The following is a 21,526-nucleotide window of genomic DNA, read 5'->3' on the forward strand; positions in this document are numbered from 1 at the left end:
GCCATAATTCAGGCTATTTGTTTCAAGTCTTTCTGATCACTTACGTTAAAATGGAAGGAAACTGGCCTTTATTGCAAACAAATTATAATAAACGTCTGTCTTGATAGAGGAAAAGAGATCTGAGAAAGCATTCAAAAGCTGGGAAAGGAGAATAAAATATTTCAATTGGAAAAACACACATAAACTTTGCAGGATTTATTTTTATTTTTAAATAATAGTGTCCTTTCCTGATAAAGCAGCTTTTCAAATTACATTTTTTCTTAGGCTATAGCAAATATGTCTTGATGTCTTTGGCTTTTTCACTATATAATGATCACTAGAATATCTAATACAAAAATGTAGATTTACCAGAAAAATAAGCATATAATCCACAATTCTGAAACATAGCAAAAACTTTATCAAATGTTTTATACATGGATGAGACAATTTCTTGTGCATATTACATTAGTAGCTCAAAAGTCGTGCTTCAGAATCACTCAATAAACTGTACAAAACCAGAATCAGATGCTCTACTGAAACAATACTAGAATAATGTCACTACTTATATATTTTACAATGTATACAATACATTGTTGTTTAAAACTAGATGAATGTACAATTGACTTTCATTCTAATTGCAAATAAAATGTAGTAATTGAGCAATATTAAAAATTAGTCACTTTTGAGATTGTGACACAAAAGCTCAGTATTGTGATAAATTATTCCCTTTATAAAATACACAAAGATTTCATGCACATCAAAAAATTGATATATATAAAATCCAACATTAAAGTTTCACATTCCTCTGTTTGCACAGAATGCATCATATATCTGGAAGCAGCATTATTAAAAACAAATATTCTAAAATATTTTTTTTCTTTTTTCTCCTGTTCCTGCAAAGCAATACCTACATACAATAGATTTGGCTACTGAATTAGTCCTTGTGTTTACAATGCTGGGCAAAGATTTCCAAAGATAGCTTAAGAGATTTTGCAACTATTTCTGACACAAGGCTTTGGAGGGTTCTGGAGCGGACGGATGATTTTGGCTTTTTTCAGGCTGTTCCTTTTGTTATTGTTGCTGGCAGTGAGAGAGTAAGAACGACCATGCATCATCCTAGCATTTAGGCCATTGGCCATGGAGAATGACTTGAGATGGCTTCTTAAGGCAACAGGGAGTGGAAGTTTGTCAACCAGGTGCACAGGTGTGCAGGAAACTATGGCACGGCAACAAAGATCTTGCAGACTCAGGACTGAAACATAAAATAAGCAAGATTAAACATTAGAAAGATCTTAACAGCCACATGGTGGCAGTACACAGCTAGAACTTTTAATACCCCTATCTTTATTCATTTTACTATTCTTGAAGTACCACACTATTCCTGTACTGATTCTTCCCATTACTATGGCTTGCCTTCCTTGATACAAATAATTTTGCGGATTGTTTTGGACTGGAGCCCCCTAGAAAAGCTCCCAAAGCTAAAATGATAAAAGTGGTACCACTGCATTTTTGAAAACCTGGTTTGCTTCTTTTTTTATCTATACCACATCCTTCCTCATTAAGGGGAGGTGGCAGTGGAACTGCTACGAGTTCTGCAATTCCACATCTTCCTTGCCTTTTCCTTTTGAAGGAAAGGGTGAAGTTTAAATGAAGCTGAGCCCAGTTTGCTAATGCTCCTGTTGGTTTTGACTTGGTCTGCCTTTTATCTTCAAGGAGTAGGATGAGGCGTGGGGGATTTGGAGTCCCTTCTGGTGGTGTTTCTGCAAAATTACTGGCATGATGAACTCAGGAGGATTACCAGGAACTGCTGTATAGCAATCTTAATTGAGCAATGCATAGGGTAATTTCTGATTATACATCTTAAAATGGGAAACATTTACTAGGTGCTGGTTATGACATTAAATCACAAGCATGTACCAAAATATTTTTGTAATTTTTTTTCATCCTGACTAAATACAATATATAACTGGCATACATAGGAAAGAAGTAAGTACATTTCTGTTGCTTACCCTTGTTTGGCCTCCACAGCCGGTCCATTCCGTGTCTCATTAACACTATTCTTGCAAGTTCTGTAAAGGACTCTGTGATGTTGAAATTACAGAGTGGGCTTACTTCAAAGAATGTCATGCCTAATCTTTCAGCATAAGCCTGTGCCTGCTCAGTAGACACTTGCCTTTTGAAGGCTAGATGCAGGCGATTGCCAACCAGGATTTTGGGTACACCAGGAGCATGCTGAGAAAGAGAAACAGAACAATGTTAATTTCAAAATCTATACCCATTTTCTTCATCAAAATGACTAACCGCACATCATTTATTCAGGCTAGCTCAATTTTCTGACTTTGCCTAACTATAGTATGTGGACTGGGTTCACTAATATGTAAAATCATAAGGTTGTTATTTGGGATTATCTTAAATATTTCATGAACACAGATGCCTTGTTTTAAACATGATCGATACCTTTGTGTGTTATATGATTCTGGCCCATTTCTGATTTATTCATCAAACCATGATAAAATAAAGCATGGCTTAATGTAATACATAGTCCAGGCTACAATCAAGTGTAGAAAAATGAAATGGGCTGCATGAGAGAACAGGTAGGGAATTACCACTTCCTGTTCTCTGAATGTTGAAGAAATAGAACAATCAGGAGGCCCTGAGTTTGATCCTAGGTAGAGGCTAATATTTGGAATAGACTCTCTTCCAACTCTGTTATTCTATTCTATTCAGACCCAATTATCACCAGCTCCAAGAATGCCATCTTTCTGTCCTTTGCTTCCCTAAAAGGAAGTCTAGCAGCACTGTTTTTGAAACATTGATGAGAGGAAGGACAAAGCGTATGCCATACATTAATCGGCAGAAGCTTTGAAGGGAAGAACTTAAGGTTGATGAAAATGATTGACCATCAAGCCACTATATGGAAAAATATTTGAAGACAGACCAGTTCTAGAAGTAAAAAGAAAATTCTGCTTCATCGTACAGCCCTAGGACTCTTTCTAGGAACTGTAGCACTGTCCAAAGTATTCTTGGTTTTCTTTACTAAGTTTCTATTTTTGTATAAGTTTATATTTTCTATTTTATTTTATAGTGATTTAGGGAGTTGTCCATCCATACAACCAAATACAATTTTTTTTAAAGGCATGTTTTATTGACTAAGCCACAACTGCCCAGGTTTGCAAAAGAAAGCCATGAATCATTGTTTACAAAGTATAATGACTGAGTTTACACCAGGTCTGTGCATTTTAAACAGGATATGGATGGTAATTTAGGTGGTATCCTAAATTCAGAACTCTTTTTCATTCAGGTAAATATTTATTTTCATTATTCAATATCTTACCTCATCTATCTCCTTTATCCACCGATCAATGCCATCAAATGACCAGCGATTTGTTATATCATATACCAGTATCACACCCTGGGTGAATGAAATCCATTTAAAATTAGTCTGACATATGGGTAAATTTAAATATGCATCGTACAATCTTGTGTAATAGTATTTGATGACATTATAAGAAATAGTGTTGAACAGATCTGAACTTTTCTGTAAAACTGTACTTATATTCAGCACAAATGTGTACACATTTTAAAAAGGTAAGACAATACACTTATCACTTTGCTTCCCCTAGCAATTCTTATCATTTTTTTCTGCCTCACTGATATAGTTCAAAGATCCGAGTGTGTGCTTACCTGAGCACCTCTGGAATACGAACGAAATATGGTACAGAATCTGCCTTGTCCAGATGTGTCCCTGAAAATGATACAGTACATAATTAAAAATAGTTATTTCCATGCTAAGAGTGCTATAAAGTACTATAAACAGTTGTCTGTTTAAGTTGCCTGATTAACAAATTCATATTAATGACTTTTCTCAAGTTTGCCTTTATCTTCATTTATCATTTTACATTTATGATTAATATTCAACAATTTACCAAAACTGAAAACAAGATACTTGAATACAGATCAGTGCATACATTATAGATTATTCTGTGTACATCTGTGTGTAGCCCTGGTTCAGGACAGAGCTCACTCACTGTCAATCACTCCTTTTCACTTTATCATCAGAGAAAAACCATCGAACAGGTCACTAGTGCAGAAGATGGGTGTACGAAGCAGGAACTCTGCAAAAACTCCCTCCTGCTTTACCCCATGCCTGCCATTTATTGATCAGAGGACTAAACTCATCTTTCTAAACCATTTCTAAACCATCATCCAACCCTGTACTGCCACACTACACATTAAAGGGAATGATTGGTAGTTGTTTTTCCTGTGATGCTGGGTGCAATGGGAATCAAAGCCAGGGAAATCCACCATCACCTTCCTTACATTATAGGACTACATTAATTAATTAAGGTCAGCCCCATTTGCAAGGTTCCTTGTTGGGGTAGAATGGAAGTCGGTAGAGGAGGCAACCCAATTTATGCTGGGCTTTTCTGTTGGGTGAAAGGTGGTGAGTGGCACTTGAAGGCAATCATCTGAAAGAGCTCTGGGTGATCCTGTCCTTGGTCTGTCTAATGCTCAGCATAAAGCCCCACTCACATGCTTGTTTAGGAAATATTCAGAACAATAAAATTGATGTCTGTGATTAAGTTTATTAAATAGTTTGATTTGATTTATAATAACATTTAGCTAAAACAAAAGTGCCTTCCTGTTGTGACCACAGTTCAGTGTAGCCAAAATACTCTTACCATTAAAAGTAAAGGTTATTATACTCCCACCCTCCTTTGGCATCCTATCAGATTCTAGAAGTGGCCCGTACTTAACTTTGGTTAGGATGAGAGCAACCTAGTGAATTTTTACATAACTCATGTGATCTTACACCCCAAGTGCAATTGTTTCTTATATAGTTTCCACAACACAGAATATAATCCAAACAAAGTAGTTACCAGAGCTGCAACTTTATTCGCCGGCCATCCAGAAGTATTGTTGTTGTTTTGTAATCAATACCTGAAGAGAAAGAGTATTATGTTGAAATAGTGCAAATGTTGCACAAAAACTTTTAATATATAATAATATCAGATTTTTATATTAAAAAATCCAGTTCTATGCTATAAATGAGGAGTAGCAAAGGAAATCCCCCAGGTTTTAAACTCTTTCAAAACATTGTAAAGTCAAATGATAAGATACCTTTGTCACTTTTTCTGTGAGTACACTGGCACACATTAAAAATAAAATTGCCTGCTCTCAAAAGTGTGTGTGTGTGTGTGTGTGTGTGTGTGTGTGTGTACATATATGCACACAAATATACATATGCTGTGTACATACATACATATGTATTATGTATGTATAAACACACACACACACACACACACACACACAAACACAAGATAACAAAAAAAACTATACCCCAGGGTGTTTTTTTAAAACATTTTTTATATCTTTTCACCACATTAAGGCAATGGCAATATCAAGCTATTTTCTACATTATATATTCTGGTGATTTTTGTAATCATCTTTAATCCCCCATCCCAATTCCAAACTTCTATGTGGTATATCCTGTCTCTTCATCATTTTCTTTTTTTTCTGTTTTGAAATGTCTCCAAGCAAGTAAACAAATCTCTGTTAGAGGAAAGAAAGACTCCAGGATCTTTGAAAATACAATATCATATCATATTAAAGTGTTTGCTCTCTTCCATTTAAATTTGCTGTACATAAGATGCATTTAGTTATAACTCTTAATATGTATTAATGGTACCAATGGAAGGGACTAATTTCTATAAATACATTTATATTACAATAACACACTGCAAAGAGGTGCCAGAGATACTAAGGGCTGTGGTAGGATTTGATGGAAGCTGGTGCTGGCTGTCTCCTGGACACATATTTCAATATTCCATGTTTTCGTTTTGCTTATGCTGTAGTGGGGGGACGGACGGGACACTAACAGCTTTGCAACACCCCCCCCCCCCCATACCACTTTACTTATTTATAAGATTCGTATGTAATCTAGTGTAGTGGTTAAGGCATCAGGCTATAAGTTCTAGTCCCACCTTGAGCGTGAAGCCAGTTGCATGAATTTGGGCCAGTCACTTTCTCTCTGCCCTAGGCAGGAAACAATGCCAAATCACTTATAAAAATCCTTGCCAAGAAAACTGCAAAGAATTATCCGGGCAGTCTTTGAGAATGGGACACAATTGAACAGAAGAAAAATAAAAACCTAATCAGTGTAAACTGATTAGGTTAATATTTCAGATTGTATTTAAGAAATGGTTTAGCACTAAAATCTTCTCCCTTAGCTTATAGATTCAGCTTTCTTGAACATGAACAAATATTTATATTTGCAGAAAGTGCTGGGTCCTCTGAGTCATATGAGTCCTTTGCAAATCAGGAATTCTAAACTTCTGTCCACAGAATTGTGGTTTTAAGTCAAGAACTGCCAGTATTCATTTCTCTAGATAAATAAGGTATTAGCCATGATTACATTATCATATGAACTGCTCACATTCCAGAATTCTGCACAGTCACCAGTTATACCAGTCTGAGACAATTTGCATCTGTAATTGTTTGTAATAACAAATGAGGAGCCAGTAGATGTTTTGAGTCATACTGTAACTAGCAGAATATTTTTTTTTTCATTTAAAATAGCATGCCCATACCTGTGCCTTGCGACCAGAAACACATTTTTAAATTGAGAAATAGCTCATCAGTTATGAATTTCATACAATAATTAGTTATTACCCTTAATAAGTGGCTGGTAATCTCTCACGGAATTCTGTACAAAAATCTTTCATGAAAATCATAGTAGCTGTGATCACAGGCAAAGCAACTGCTCCCTGTGATCCAGAATTGTTGTCTTTATATAATGTGATAAATTCTACTGTATTTTGTTTTTAAACACCAAGCCTACCATTAAGCAGCTCGTAAGACAGCATTTAAGCACTTGTTGTTGAACAGGATGCATTATTAAGCTATTTCTAAGTAAGACACTCCCACCAAGAACAACAGAATTGCAATCTAAATTAGTTGATTTGTGGAGCATGCTTTAAATAGGTTGTTTTTTTGTTCAAGTAAAAATCATTGGGATCACATACAGTTCCCTTTTAAATGTCATCTCTTTCTCTGTTGTAGCAACACTGATATAGCACTGTACCACCCACCATGATTCTGAAAAGATAACATGACCAAAAAAAACTCACTGTGCACAATTAACTATTAAAACATAGTTGTATTAGAAATATGGTTAGCTAACATAATCGCTAATTTTTTTAAAAGAACTACTGCATGATAAAAGGAAAACTACTGTGATAAAAGGAAAAAGAGATCTTTTAAGACTTCAATCCATTGGCCACTTCAGTTAACAGCATTAGGACTTCTTTTCAAGTCATCCTTCTTAAGATGTTATTGCAATGTTTCTAAATTTCAAAGTACTGAAAAATACCAGGGACTGCCATCGAGCATTTAAAACCCCACTTTGTTGTAAAATTACTGCATAAATATAGATGTGCCATTCTCATTGACTGAATATTGGGATTTTGCTATAAATGATTGCCTCAAGGACATCTTACATATCTCATCAAGAAGTTGTGGCACTCCTGTTGTTATTACACAAGCTCTTAGGTTCAATTACACATATCGTTTGACAAGAAAAGCTAGTGTTTTGCAGAGAAAAAATGGTGATTCAGAGACCTCATTGGCAAGCATACTGTATCTGTTAGTATCCCCTTAAATGCATATATTCCTGGTTTCATGTGGTTGCAGCTAGGAGAATGCATAAATAACAGAATCAACAAATAGTATATGGAAATATAATTGTATCAGGTACTTGTTTGCCATTTTATCTATCCCTCTGAACATTGAGGGCCTCACTTTTACAAGAGGTTGGCAAGGTGTCATCCAGAAGGCAGATAGTAGCCTCTAGATGTATATCTGGCCTTGACTATTTCTGTGCTTTGCAAAGATTTAAAACCATCAAAATAAAGTATGCTGTCAATTTGAAGATAATTACCATCATTAATTTGACTACTGTGGTACTGTATTGTTCTGTTTTTGTTTATAACAATATATGTTGTTGATTTTTGTTTTGGTATCTACTATCCAGTTAGTATTGACAATGAAATCTTTGTGTTGAATAGAAAAATAGAAAAGTGTGCAACTTTTCTGAACTGAACCTAGCTTTTGAATGCCATGCTGAGAGTTGGGTTCTATAAAGTAATAAGGTGGGAGAAAATAATTATTTTCATTTTATTTACATTGAATTAAAATGAAATAGAATTAGTACTATTGGTTTCCACAATATATTTAAGAATCACCCTCTTACACCATATTTTAAATTATAACTTAGTAGCCAAGAACCTTATTTGGAATTTATTTATTAAATTTATATGCTACCCATACGAAAACACAATCATTCAACATTAAATAAGTAAAAACAGTTTGCTTACTTTACTGAAGTACTAATAGGGAAGCTAAAGTTTAGCTATTATAGATACGAAATTATGAAGCCTAGAAAAATCAAAAGCAATCTTAAATTATCAGAACACAAAGCGATTTAATACTGTCATTGAAGAAAGTATAAGTTTATAAAAAACTTGGGGAAGTAGTTACTGAGAGATAATCCTCAAGTTATAAAGAATTGGAAGTGACAGACTTCTGGATTGTTCGTTGTCGGAGTGGAATCTGCGATTGTTTGCCGTTTCGTCCAAACTCACTTGCTGGAGGGTCCCCATTGGGACCAGAACCACTCTGGAGGGGTGGTGAAGAAGGGAGGAATCACCTGGAAGAGAGAGAGTCGCAACACCCCTTCAGGACAGGAAAACCTCTCCCAAAGGCAAGTTGCAGCGGTGGTCTTAAAATGGCCACCATGAAGACGAAGAACACTTCGGGAAACTAAGACTGTGCTGGAGAGAAGGAGCAGCAAGCAGAGTGTGAACCAGGCAAAAGACATCGTTTTTGAGGTACCCCAGAATTAAAAATAAAGGATTATTTTGGAGGAAAGTGTATGGAAGCGGCGACCAAAGAAAGTGAGAAGGAAATTGGATTTTATAAAATTGGCTTGAATCAATGTATTGGATATTGTTAAAAGAGCGAGAGATAATGGGTGAAAAAAAAAAGAGGATAGGAAGGAGATTCTGCAAGGTAATAAATTGTGATATATATGAATTAGTATTGAAAATAGATAAGTATGTAACTAATGGGATTTTTTCTCTTTAGTTTCTTTTCTTTCTTTCTCTCTCTCTTCCCTGTTATTAAAGAATTATTACTATACTAGACATAGAATTTAATGGAATAAATATGGAACTGGGAATTTATAATAAAATATATAGTAATTGTTGACTAAAGAGGTACAAGAAAAGGGGAAAGATGTTGAAATGAGATCTATTATGGAAGGATTAATATTGGTTGCTATACGTAAATGATTAGACTAATATGTCTGTAATGTATAGATGATTTATAAGGTGACTAAGAAAATGTAATGCGGAATCTGATTGTGTGTGTGTGTGTGTGTGTGTGTGTGATATAGTAAATAGGGAGGTGGTATTAAGGTAGATTGAAGGTGGCTGGCTCAAATTAATAGAGGGGACAATCTTGAATTAATAAATTAAGAACTGATAAAACTACAAATATGACAGAAAAAGATAATATGGGAAAGAACATAGAAATGAGATGAGAATTCTAAATAACATTGTAAATAAGTTATGAAATATTCTAAGGAAAATGAAGTAAGTTATAATATGAATTGGAATTGGATAAGTTCAATATTTAACACTAATAAGGTTAATGTGATATGAAATTGAACAAATAAAATGAATAGGTAAATATGGTCATGTTTGTATAGATATGAAACCTGGAAACATACTGCTTGCCAAATGATAATTTTTTATTTAAAAAAAAAATTGAGGAGGAAATTGAGTAATGAAATTACTAAGTACGTCCAATTGATATGGTGGCATTAGGAGAGACTATTGAAATGTTGAAAGTAAGCAAAGAAGGATTTTGATTTAATGTGAATAAGGGTAATAAGAGATATGATTGGTATTATTAAATTTGCCTATATTAAAATGTATGATATATTGATGCCACACAATTAATGTATTGATGTGTATGTGTAGAATGAAATAAACAAAACTTTATTAAAAAAAAAAAAAGAATTGGAAGTGACTGAATAACAAGTATTGGAGGTTCTACAGGCTGCACACACAAGTCTTTTGGAGCCCTCTGTCGCTACAAACGTCTGAATCTGGAGTACAATTCTGTGGGTGCCCAATTAGATGAAGGGAGATATTCATTAAAAAATCATTCTAATTATTTATTTTCTCTAATGTATGAAATAACATAGTATGAAATATATTGATGTTTAGTAAGACAGGTAAATATCACTATGTGAGTAACCTGGATTCCCTCTGAATGATTTTGGGTCAATCAGTCATTATCTCTCAGCTAACACCATTCTTCTTATAGAGCAGCTGTGAGTCTAAAAAGATTATTTGCCATATATTTTCCTCAGCCCCTAATGTGTATATAATTCTGATACAAAAATGTATCTCAAATTGCTTTATGACACCCTCAAGTCCAATCTGGGAAAATGGTAAGAGGACATTCTATATGTGTACTTTTGAAATAATAGTTAACTGCATTCATGCGACCTATGCAGAGTTTTAAGCTGCATTCCTGTATTTTTTTTATCTCCAAAAAAGCTCCCTATAGTAACACTTAAAATTAGATTCCGAAAAATATTCTGGAAACTTTGCATGTTATACAATTCTTCAGGCACTATTATATCTTGGTCCTAAATAAACATGACGTAGTTTTGCTTGCTTAGTTCATTTTTGATCAAACTTATATTGAATGGCAATTCCCCTTCCACTCACTAAATTATCAGATGTCCTTGTTTCTACTTCTAAAATTGGAAGATCTTCTTTACAATTTCTTGCCAACAGTATTGTTATTTGCTTTGCAATGCTGTTCGATCTGTTTAGTTGTTTCTTCAGTTCTTCTATGATTTTAACGTTACTTTTTTTAATTCAGCCATTTATTTAGCCCTCATTGCTTTATGGAACATATATTATTTTAGTTCTGTTTGAAAAATAGCATGTGGGATCAAATTCCAAGTCTAAATAAAATTCTGTGAAGTATTTTTGAATAGACATGTATAGAATTGCCCAACCAGTATAATTATAAAATATCTGTGTGATTTCACTACATATAAAGGGAGGAATATGCTTATTATGAAAAATGAATTTCCCGTCAACTCTGCCATATTACTTAGAAGTTAAACCTGAAAAACTTGGTAAAGCAGTTTAACATTTGATGACAATGTACTGCAGCTACAAATCCTGATAATGGTCAGAGATTATTACACATTTTACATAAGTTTAAAAGCAAGTCATGGTTAAGGAAGCAATCAAGTATCTAGATGGCAACTACATTTTCCATATTAAATACTGCAAAGCCTTAGTTTAAATGGTGCCTGATTATTTCATCCTTCCGACTCTTCTTACCAAGGACCATTATAATGCAAACCCAACTTTATTTTGCCATTCATGGTATAATTATGCAACTTCCCTCCAGTGCCTATGGTACAATATGGTGTGCCACAAGCAGAGAATATTATTTTGCTGCTATTTCTCATCTGTCTTAAAATTTTATTATATACATTTATCAATTAAGAAAGAATGGTGCAAGTTTGTAAAAAAAATTAAAGTACCATAAATCAAACATTATTTGATTTTAATTAGTTTAATCCAGTGTGCCCTAATAAAAAAATACAACAATTTCATCGTGATACATTTCTGATCCCTTGCCAAGCTGTTCAGCGATTATGTGACTGAAGTTCAAAACCTCCAAATTACAAGTTGTCCATCCTTGATGTATACATTTGCTGTCCTCATGCAGCAAAAGGGAAGTGTAATCCTTGAAGTACCTTCTTTTCTAAGTATCTCTATTCACCTTTACCATTGTTCCTTTTGCTCAAGGCCCCTGGCAGTAGTAGGGAGTGGTAAATTACATAAAATAATACCTTTCCCTTAAATAGAAAACATTAAATATTCAGTTTACTCATTAATAATACAGAAAGAATTTAATCCCCAAGTTCAAAGTAAATGAAAAGTTTCCCTTTGAAAGAAAATTAAAATAACAGCCAAATTAAGATTTGCTTGCACTATCTTTTTTTCCTGGAATGTAAGAACACAAGAACATAGAATATGGAAATGCTGGTCTAGCTCTACTGTGGCTAAGGGTAGTTAAAGGAAGCCCAGAGGCAGGATGTTCTAATAACCACATTCCTCATAACTGGTATTATAAAGCAGACTGTTCAGCTACTGAAAATGATGTATGGCTATTATAATTCAGAAACACGGGTGCCCTTATCTTCCAAAATTTATCTGGTAATGTTTTAAAATCATCCAGGCTGGTAGCTATCACTATTCCTTCTTGAGAACTGTTAACAGTTTGCAGAAACCTATGTGAGGTATTGGATTAGTATTTTATTTTTCCATGTTATGCCATAGATAACATGACCACGAACATCAGATATACTGTCAACCAAAATCGTCAACGATGCCATTTCTTTTTAGCACCAATGTATTTATGTGGGCAACAGATCAATCTAAGTCCATAAAAGCTAGTTTATGTCATATTCACAGACAGAAAGGCAGACTATAATCAAAGAAACAAATAGCTAAATGAATAAAGAGGAAGCTGGATGTATATTATTTAAAATAAGAATACTGTGGGAAATTGGTCAGAAAAAAGGTATTCCCCTGTTTTCATCCTGTAAGTCCAGGTATATATTGCATAATATCTTTCAGCTGAATTGAAAAGGTACAATCCTGTTAAAATTGAAGTCAGTAAACTACCTCTGGCTAGTTTTGATGGGTGCAACCAGTGGGAATAATCAATTCAGTTGAATAGAATCTGGAAGTGCAATCAAATTTATTTTTATTCTGAATCCAGATCTATAAATGTTCTGTTTTTTGCATCTGATGTATTTGTATCTCTCACTCTTTAACAGGTTAAACGAAGAGCCTAAAAATAAATGTCCCAGTGCTAATGCCAAAAATATTCATCCAATTGACATCCGTGTTTCAGAAACACTTGATAGAATTTTTAGTCATGTACTATACTTATGCTTACACTTGCTTTAAAACCATTCTGATTCTTATTCTTCTTGGTTAATTGAACAGAACAAAAATATTGAACTACTCTGTCAGCTGAAAAAAAACATGCTTGTGGTAAATTATTCACTGACCAAAACAAATCAGATAGCTTTGAGATCTATACTATACAAAATTCATATAAAGTTTTAATGTGCTTTGACGAACTAACCATATTGACTTGTTCGTGCATAATACTAATACACTGCATGCAACTCCTGAGCCATTGGGGCTGTGCTACCAAAATTTAACAGCCGATAACCAGGCATTGGTAATACAATGTCTCTACAATTTTCAGTGGAAATAAAAACAAACATGTAGTTTTTGGATAGACTTATTGTACCTTAAATGGCTAATACATAAACCTAAAAAAAAAAATCTAAAAAAGTGTTCTACATAGATGCATGATAACATTATTTCACTATGCCCACTCAACATCAAACATAAGAAAAATTTCCCCAGCTACAAAATGGTTGGCTGTCCCTGCCATTATAAACATACTGTACAAATTATAATGTCTAGTATCAAATATCATAGTAAAGCTTAGTGAATAAGCTAAAACCACATTATTGAATGGAGAAGTATTCAAGTTTTTGTAATATCTTTGAAATTAATCCTTTCTTAATAAAAACAACTTTCTAAAATTGTTCTTTGGCAGAGGTTTGCTGTTAGGGAACCAAGAACCAGAATAGATAAATAATTCATTTCTTCAGGACTGAATGTAGAACAAGATGCTGCATCTCCCCTCTCCTTACTACTTCATGTACATGTAAAATTTATTTATTTTGGGAAAACAAGCATTATAATGTTTCTGACAATGAATCAGAAATACATAAGCAAAGAATCCCTAATAGTATAGCTATAGTTTACTTAGTGAAAACAGTATATATATTTCAAATAAAACAACTGGGTATAATGATGATGTTGGGAGAGATTTTGCTCCTGGGATCATCTGCTACTGAGTATTGCAAATGGAACCATATAAGAACTGGTAAAATATTTGGTAGTAGAAACATTCTGAACTTGATCAGGAGGGTTTTAAATTGAATTCCAGGGGGCTGGAAATAAAACGCCTGAACTAAGAGCTTCACATATAGACTTTCATACTGTAGAAGGATTAGGGAATGTGGCTGTAATGGTTTTATTGTCCAAGAACTAATAATAAGTGTAGGGGGAATAAACTTGATTTACTGGCAAAGGAAACTATAATATATACTGGTACTTAGATTAACATAGAGAAACTCTGCAAAGCATGAATCTTCTAGGAAATTCCCAATTTGTCTTGCTGACATTTTCTTTTATCAATTGTAAAGACTTACACAGTGTCTTTATTTGTAGTCATGGCACAAAGATATCCTGTGATGTCTTTTTCTGTTCTGACCTAAACGACACTGCTGTCACCGCAGCCCATGAATGAGACAGGCATAAGTTATCCTTAACTATACAGCGGTTAAAAAGCAATGTTTGCCTTTGGAATTGACAGCATCCAGTAACAGCTGCAAGGTGTGTGATACCTGTTAAGCTTCTCCAGTCATTACACTCAGGGCTAAGTCACATGGCCAATGATGGCGCTTACTGGCCATTTCAGGCTGATGCGACTTTGTCACCTTTTCTTCCAAGCCCCGGTTAGCCTGATCTACTGTTATTTTTTTCTTGTTTTTCCAAAGTGCTAAACATAAGCAATTCTGTGCCAGTGGGTATTGGAACTGTTCAACAGCTAACCAGCCAACAGTGCTGTAAATGATTCTACAGCTTCATCACGTTAGTGCAACACTGAACTAGAGTAATGAAGACGGCCCCATCCTCCTGTTATTTCCTGGCTAGAATACAGAGGAACCTGGAAATGGCCTTTGTTACCCATGCAAAGAGAGACAAGAGAAATATTGCATGGGATTCAGTTCCCTGGATTCAATTGCTTTAAAATTTATTCAGCTGAGATTACAACAGAATGGAGATAAGACAAGAGGATGGAATCTAGGGATGAGCAGACAGAATCCAACAATCAAACCTTCTCCAGCTTTGCCATGGTGCTGTGATTTAGGGAATGCTTTTCTTCCTAGCTGGTTACATGCAGAAGAGGGAGAACAGTAAAATCAGAGAATTCAGTTGCTTTGCTTATGCGACACAACATACAAAATAAAGATGGCAACGTTTTTCAGTGAGTCAAGCGATAGAGATAGGCTGTGTGTGGGTGCAGCAGTTTTCATGTTTTTCTAATTTTCTGCCAATTCAAGGATGGTTGGATAGCACTTTAAATTGGAAAAAGTTGGAAAAGCCTTTAAATAATTAGAGGGAAAGTTGGGGGAAAGTGACAATATAGTACTGGAGTTACTGATTTTAAAGGAAAACAAAATTGAGCAAACATGTTGCTAGACTTTAAAAAAAACTGGATTCTGGTTTATTTATTCATCTATTTAGAAGATTTATATGGCCACCCATCTTAAGCAACTCTGGGTAACTCACAATAATAACACCAATAAATGAAACAACAATAAAACAATAAAAACAGTGGAAAAAATAAAACAAAACCCTGTGCTGTAATTGACCCCCTTGGGATGCTCTACTACAGCATGCTTAGCTCTCTTCCTTCCATACTTTCTATCTATGTAATCCCAGCATCTCAGTAAAAAGCAAGTCTTAATGGCCTTCAGAAAAGCTAGAAAGTTAGATGTTCTACACCTTGACAGGAGGGTATTCCACAAGATATGGGCACCTAGAGAAAGACATACTTCAAAAGTACCATTAAGGGGCAAGATTTCAAGGAGAGGACCTGGAGAACCTATCTGATCTAATGGGATGGGCAGATAGTCTTAGGGAGAGGCAGTCCCACCAATAACCAGGACCTGTGCCATGTAAGTGACAACCAGTATCCTGAATTTAACCCGGAAAAAAACGGAGCCAGTGCAGCTTGCACAATAAAGGTATGACATGGGTGAACTCATGGGAGCCCAATACTGGGAGACCTGTTACATTCTGAACCAGAAGTTGTAACTTCTGAGTGTCTTCAAGGGCAGCCCCCTAATCAATAACAACAACTAGGATTTTGTGGCATGAAAAGATAGATAGGTTTTCTTTAAAAAAGTACAACGACAAGCAATTGCAGTACAAAAAGAATTGGGGACAATGGAAGAGGAAAAGACGGTTACAAAAAAAAAGCTTGGTGAAATACAACTAGAAAGGGTGGAAAAAGGAACAAATCACCAAGAAAAAATACAGGAGGGTATATTTGAACTTATATATGAAGTCAAGAAGCCAAAGCTCAGAATTAGCTGAAGTTAATGAAGGATGGGAAGAACAATAATGGTTTATTTGGAGAAGCTCAAATAAATATATACCGCCTGCTCAGATAAAGCAACAAAATACACCAGATACCCAAAAAAGCACAGAACTAATGAACTAATAGTCTGGCCCAAAGTTCTCCAAAAATAGGTTGTATAGGAAATTGTAAAGAACAGGATGAAAGGAGCAGAATTAAAGCTTATACTGATTTGTTTATTTATATTATTATATACCAATGTATTTTAATTAATTAATTATTGGGCTTGGTTTTAGTGTAGTTGTTAAAATGATCTTGGGAGTGGTAATTGTTTTTAAGCTAAATTATGAGTCAACAGAATGAATATGGCTACCAAAAAATGCAAATATAATTTTAGATGACTTCAACTGAAGTACAGTTTCCAAATCACAGGAAGCAATTCTTCCAATTTAAAATAAATTGATCAGGCATTGCATCCTAGGCATGTTTAAGATGGATACAAATGAAATGGAACAGGTTCATGGAAAGGTGACAAGATCAGGCAACTAAAAACGGAATCATGGGAAGAGAGATTGAAGGAATTGGAACTGATTAGTTCTGAGAAAACAAGATTAAAAATAGATAACAATCTTTAAATAGCTGAAAGGAAAAATAGCAAAAGATGTGTACAATCCAAAGGGAAACCAGAATGTGCTGAAAAAAGATCTTACTAAGGAAGATTGAAGACCTATATTTCCAGAATACAGAATAATGGATTTAAGTTACAGGATGGCTGATTTTTTTGTTTGAGGGGGCTTTTTGATAGTAAAACAATTTAATAATGGAACCAATTGCCCAAAAAGGTATTGCATTCCCCTTTAGTGGATATATTCAAGTAAAGGCTATACAGCCATTTGTTAGAAATGTTTTTATTTGGATTTAATTTAATGGCCAAAATACTGCATTCCAATTACATGATTTTAGGGTTTGACACAATCCTTATTTTTTTCCTACTGAATTCCCAAGTCCAGAGTCTTTCCTTGACAAATAAGTTTGTACAAATAATTTAAATTATTTTCTGTGTGTGTGTTTTTTTTAAAATGTATTGTTCCGTTACCTTCACTGTTGCCAAGTCAGGGAGGAAAGAAAGCACGAAAAGAGTAAAAAGCTTTAAGATGGGAGGAAAAGATAACAATTCCCTTTTAGTACTATCTCTTTATTGGTCCTGATACAAGGGAAATGTGTGTGAAGCCTTTATAATATAAAGAATGCCAGTAACAAAATTTAACAAAAGTAAATGGACAGATTAGCCACCAAGAAATCGAGAGGCTAGCATTTTTTATTTCTTAAAGCAAAGGTATCAAGGCAACTGGGAAGGAAGGTTTTTACCATGCATGAGTTTTAAGCTGACTATCAAGGTGTGGGAGTTAGCTATGGGTGACTCAGGTATCCAAGACAGTCCTTCCTGAGCACTGCCTTCCTTGCTATGTAACCTACAGGTGTAGATTGGGGTGGTGTTGGAGAAAGGTAAAAGGAAAGGCGTTCCCACTTGAGATTTCAGGCTCTGGCAGTGGACACCTGTACAATTCATGTTTTCACTTACCCATGTTGTATCCATATGGAGATTCAGTGGCTCCATCCTCCAGGCTAGCTAGTATCTCTCCTTTGCCCACGTCACTGTCCCCCACCAGGAGGAATTTGAGCAAAAAGTCATAAGCTTTCACAGGGCTGCCCACGTGGTTCATCTTCTCAACACCCCACCCCACGTCTCTGCGGAGAATCAGCTCCCAGCGCCCACGAGGGGCACCGAGCCACCAGTTGTGCCACCGAGGACCGAAGAGGACGAGGAGCAGCAGCACGAGGGCAAAGGCATGTTCGAGCCCACCCGGCGGAGGAGTCCCGACGGGCTGCCGATATCCCGACCCCTCAAGCTTGGGATAAGAGAAGGTGGTGGTGGTGGCGGAGGAGAATTGGACGAGGCGGAGGCGTCTTCTCACGGGGACGGCAGCAGGAGGCAAGAACCGAAGGGCTTCGACGGGCGTCCTCGGGACCGAGACAAGGAAGGGCGAATTTCCAGCGGCGCCATGGGGTGGGAGGGCGGGTAGCCCGCCCGAATTGACTGCGCAGGTTTGACTCGCGTTGCCCGCAGCGAGCAGGAACCGACGGGAGTCGTGTGGCCAGAACCCGCCGCGCTGCTCTAGATGCCCCGAAATTGGAGAAGGCGGGAAAGACCGCTCATGACAGCGCTGGGACAAGCCGCCACCGAGGGAGACTCAGAAGCCTTCGCGCGGAGCGCCGTCGTGTTCCCGAAGACGCCAGCTGGCTCCCCCGCCTGCTGTCGCAGTAGCTCGGGCTGTTGTTGTTGCTACAACCTGAGCGCAGCTCTGTCAGACTGTCCCGACCAATTTGCACCCCTTGCTCCCATTGGAGCGCGGGTTCTATAGCCGCGCCCACGACTTCTGCTATTGGTACAACGGGAGCCCAGAATTCCGAGTTATGTTGTTATTGGTGAGCGCGGACCCACCCCTCGAGGCCCCGCCGTTCAGTTGCTGGGGTATTTCTTACTCAGGATTGGCTGGCACGTCTATCTGTCACAGGGCGAGAGATGCGGAACGGGGGAGTTTATACTTCGGAGGACGAGGCATGTGTTATGAAAAGATACAGGAACGTGGTTCGTGGCTCCGTCCGATTCCAACTTCAAGGTCTTGTTAATAGGACTGTCCTGCATCTGGATTCAGCATAATAAAAGAGTACGATGAATCAAGATTAAAAAATGTACGATGCTACCGGGATTTAAGATTAGCAAATGTGAACTGTAAATCTCGTTTTATCACCGTCGAGGTTTGCACACTTCACAAGGAAAACCGGATTTTGATTATATTGTGTAAAGACAGTTCTCAGTGGAGTCATATGTCGTTTAACAGTGTTATTTAATAGTTACTGGATCAAATAATTTTTTTAGCTTCTTGACCTTGGTTCGAACTGAACAATTACTGATGTGCAAGTATTACAGTACTGTGGGAAGCTACAGTAGAATGAAATATTTTGAGGAATATTAAAAAGGCAGAATATTATATTTTCCTGGATGAGAAATGGAGAAACATGGTTTTTTAAGAGGGAGAAAGCAGTCCCCACCTTTTTAAATAGCCCCTAGCAGATGTCATCACTTGAGATACAGTAGTTTTATTCATAAGCAAATACCCTCAGCCAAGAGCCAAAACAGGAGGAAAGCCATTAAGACACAATAAGAATTGTCTAACACCCTTTCAGAACACAAGCCTCTTCATTGCATCACCTTCAGAAACTTCAACCAAATTTAGCTCAACTAACCCCTACATGGCACCATGGGACTCTGACAACAGCCAATAGAATACATGTTTTTGCACAGGAACAGAACAAGAAGGTATTAAAAAAAAAACCACTCTCAACTCCATGTAGTCAGCTGCCCAGAACCCATGTGGTTCTGCTTCATCATTAAACCATCTTTCCAATCAGCCTCCATGTTTCCAGTGTCTTTCTCCTGGCTTGGAACTGAACCAGATGGATATTTCTTCCAACAATACCATAATATAGATTTTAAAAATAATTTGTGTGTAATAGGGAAACTTCATAAAATAATGCAGGGGATGATGACTGATGGCATTTCATTGGTTGGATGAAATACTAGGCTGGTATTTCAAAGGTGTTCCCCCTCCCAAAAAAGAGACACTTCTCCAAGCAAAAACAAAGTCCAGTTGCCTCTGGAAAAAGCACATTTGGGACAATTGTGATGTGGATGGCTAAGAATCTCCATAGACTAGGCTGATATAAAAAAAAACTGTAATGATGAGTCAGGGCATTATAGGAGGGCCAGAGAGATGATTGCAGTAGTCAAAACACAAAGTAATGGTCCAGCATTAATCAGTACTGCAGCCAGAACTGGTACAGGACAGAAGTACTTTCAGTACAGTAAAGCAGCAGCTAGATGTAATCGAAAGGAGGAGCAAGTAAGAAACAATAAAAGACACCAAATCTATGCTATATATCAACAGAGTGAACAGTAATGTCCAGAGATGTGGTAATAGATCAAAAGGGAAAGGTGCTCCTGGATATAGACATTAAAACTTCCAGATGAAATGTCAGACCGGAAGAGAGATTCCAGCTATAACCATTCTGAGTTTTGAATTTATGAGAAAATTCACTTACATAAATTAGCTGAACTATTTTAACTCAATTTACATTCCTTCCTTTAGCAACTGTTTGAAGTTACAACAGCACTGAAATTGACTTATGTCTGTTTTTCACACTTATGTCCATTGCAGCATCCCCATGGTCATGTGATCAAAATTGGCAACACATGTATTTGGCAATGTCCTGGATCACGTGATCATTTTTTCTGCACTTCTGACAAGCAAAGTCAATTGGAAGCCAGATTGCCTTAGCAACTGTGCTACTAACGTGACAACTGTAGTGATTCATTTAACAGCTGGCAAGAAAAATCGTAAAATGGGGCAAAATTCACTTGTCTTGCTTAACAATGAAAAATTTGGGTTCAATTGTGATTATAAGTTGAGGATTACCTGTAGTCTAAAAAACTGATCTATATATTAAAAATAATTATTTTTATACAGTGGGACAATACAGAGAAATCAATTTTTGAACAAACTTCCATTAGAAATGAAAGAAATATTTTGAAAAGTACCCCTGAGCTAGCTTTCAATGATACAGAAACCAAAGAAGATACTAAAATATTTGAGAATAAACATATACCAAGAGGCATTTTAAGAGATACTTTTCTGTTTACTCATCTAAAACCAGCAAATTAAAGCCAGCAGATACCAATTACCTTTTCTTCGATTCTCAGCTGCTGTCTTTTTTTAAAGCTGGTATGTATATATTAACTAGTGAGTCACAAATAATTTCAGCCTAGGAAATCAGCTGTTGCACAGAAATAAACTCTAATTAAACAGCAGGTTGACCAATTAGGGTATCTTTGGAACGTTACTGTGCACTAGAAATACATCCTTATTAGGAAAAGAGAAAACTGTGTAGGAATATATTCCAAATGTTAGTCTGAAGTTCAGTATATTGAGTTATTTCTTTCATAACATATGTAGATATAATAAAACATTGATTAAAAAAGCACACAGATACACTTATCCCTTATTATATTCTCTAAATATTTAAAAATGTGGTTTGTATTACTTGGTACTCTGTGGACTGCTCTGGGTCATGTGCAGTTACTATT

The 21,526-nt window shown here is 36.1% G+C and overlaps 1 protein-coding gene across 1 annotated transcript; it reads right to left on the reverse strand.

Moving 5' to 3' along the window:
- Window positions 1-180: 180 nt before the first annotated feature.
- On the reverse strand, window positions 181-19,790 carry RAB40B (RAB40B, member RAS oncogene family). Its single transcript, XM_026676983.2, has 6 exons — window positions 17,903-19,790; window positions 4,860-4,920; window positions 3,664-3,724; window positions 3,314-3,391; window positions 1,989-2,211; window positions 181-1,231 (listed from the first exon to the last, which is right to left on the reverse strand). The coding sequence occupies exons 1-6, from the start codon at window positions 18,042-18,044 to the stop codon at window positions 960-962; spliced, it is 837 nt and encodes a 278-aa protein (XP_026532768.1). The 5' UTR covers window positions 18,045-19,790; the 3' UTR covers window positions 181-959.
- Between the last annotated feature and the right edge of the window lie 1,736 nt (window positions 19,791-21,526).

This window comes from Notechis scutatus, chromosome 2 (genome assembly GCF_049901735.1).
Source record: "Notechis scutatus isolate UNSWTSFEM ecotype Mainland chromosome 2, rNotScu1.2, whole genome shotgun sequence".
In the NCBI taxonomy this organism is placed as follows: Eukaryota; Metazoa; Chordata; class Lepidosauria; order Squamata; family Elapidae; genus Notechis; species Notechis scutatus.

What these genes read in the sequence shown, in the direction of transcription:
- RAB40B (XM_026676983.2), bottom strand. Translation starts at nt 18,044, where the DNA reads ATGAACCACGTGGGCAGCCCTGTGAAAGCTTATGACTTTTTGCTCAAA. An exon ending in TCCATATGGATACAACATGG is followed by an intron (nt 4,921 to 17,902) that starts GTAAGTGAAAAC and finishes CTTTCTCTTCAG; the next exon opens with GTATTGATTACAAAACAACA. An exon ending in GGATAAAGGAGATAGATGAG is followed by an intron (nt 2,212 to 3,313) that starts GTAAGATATTGA and finishes TCTCTTTCTCAG; the next exon opens with CATGCTCCTGGTGTACCCAA.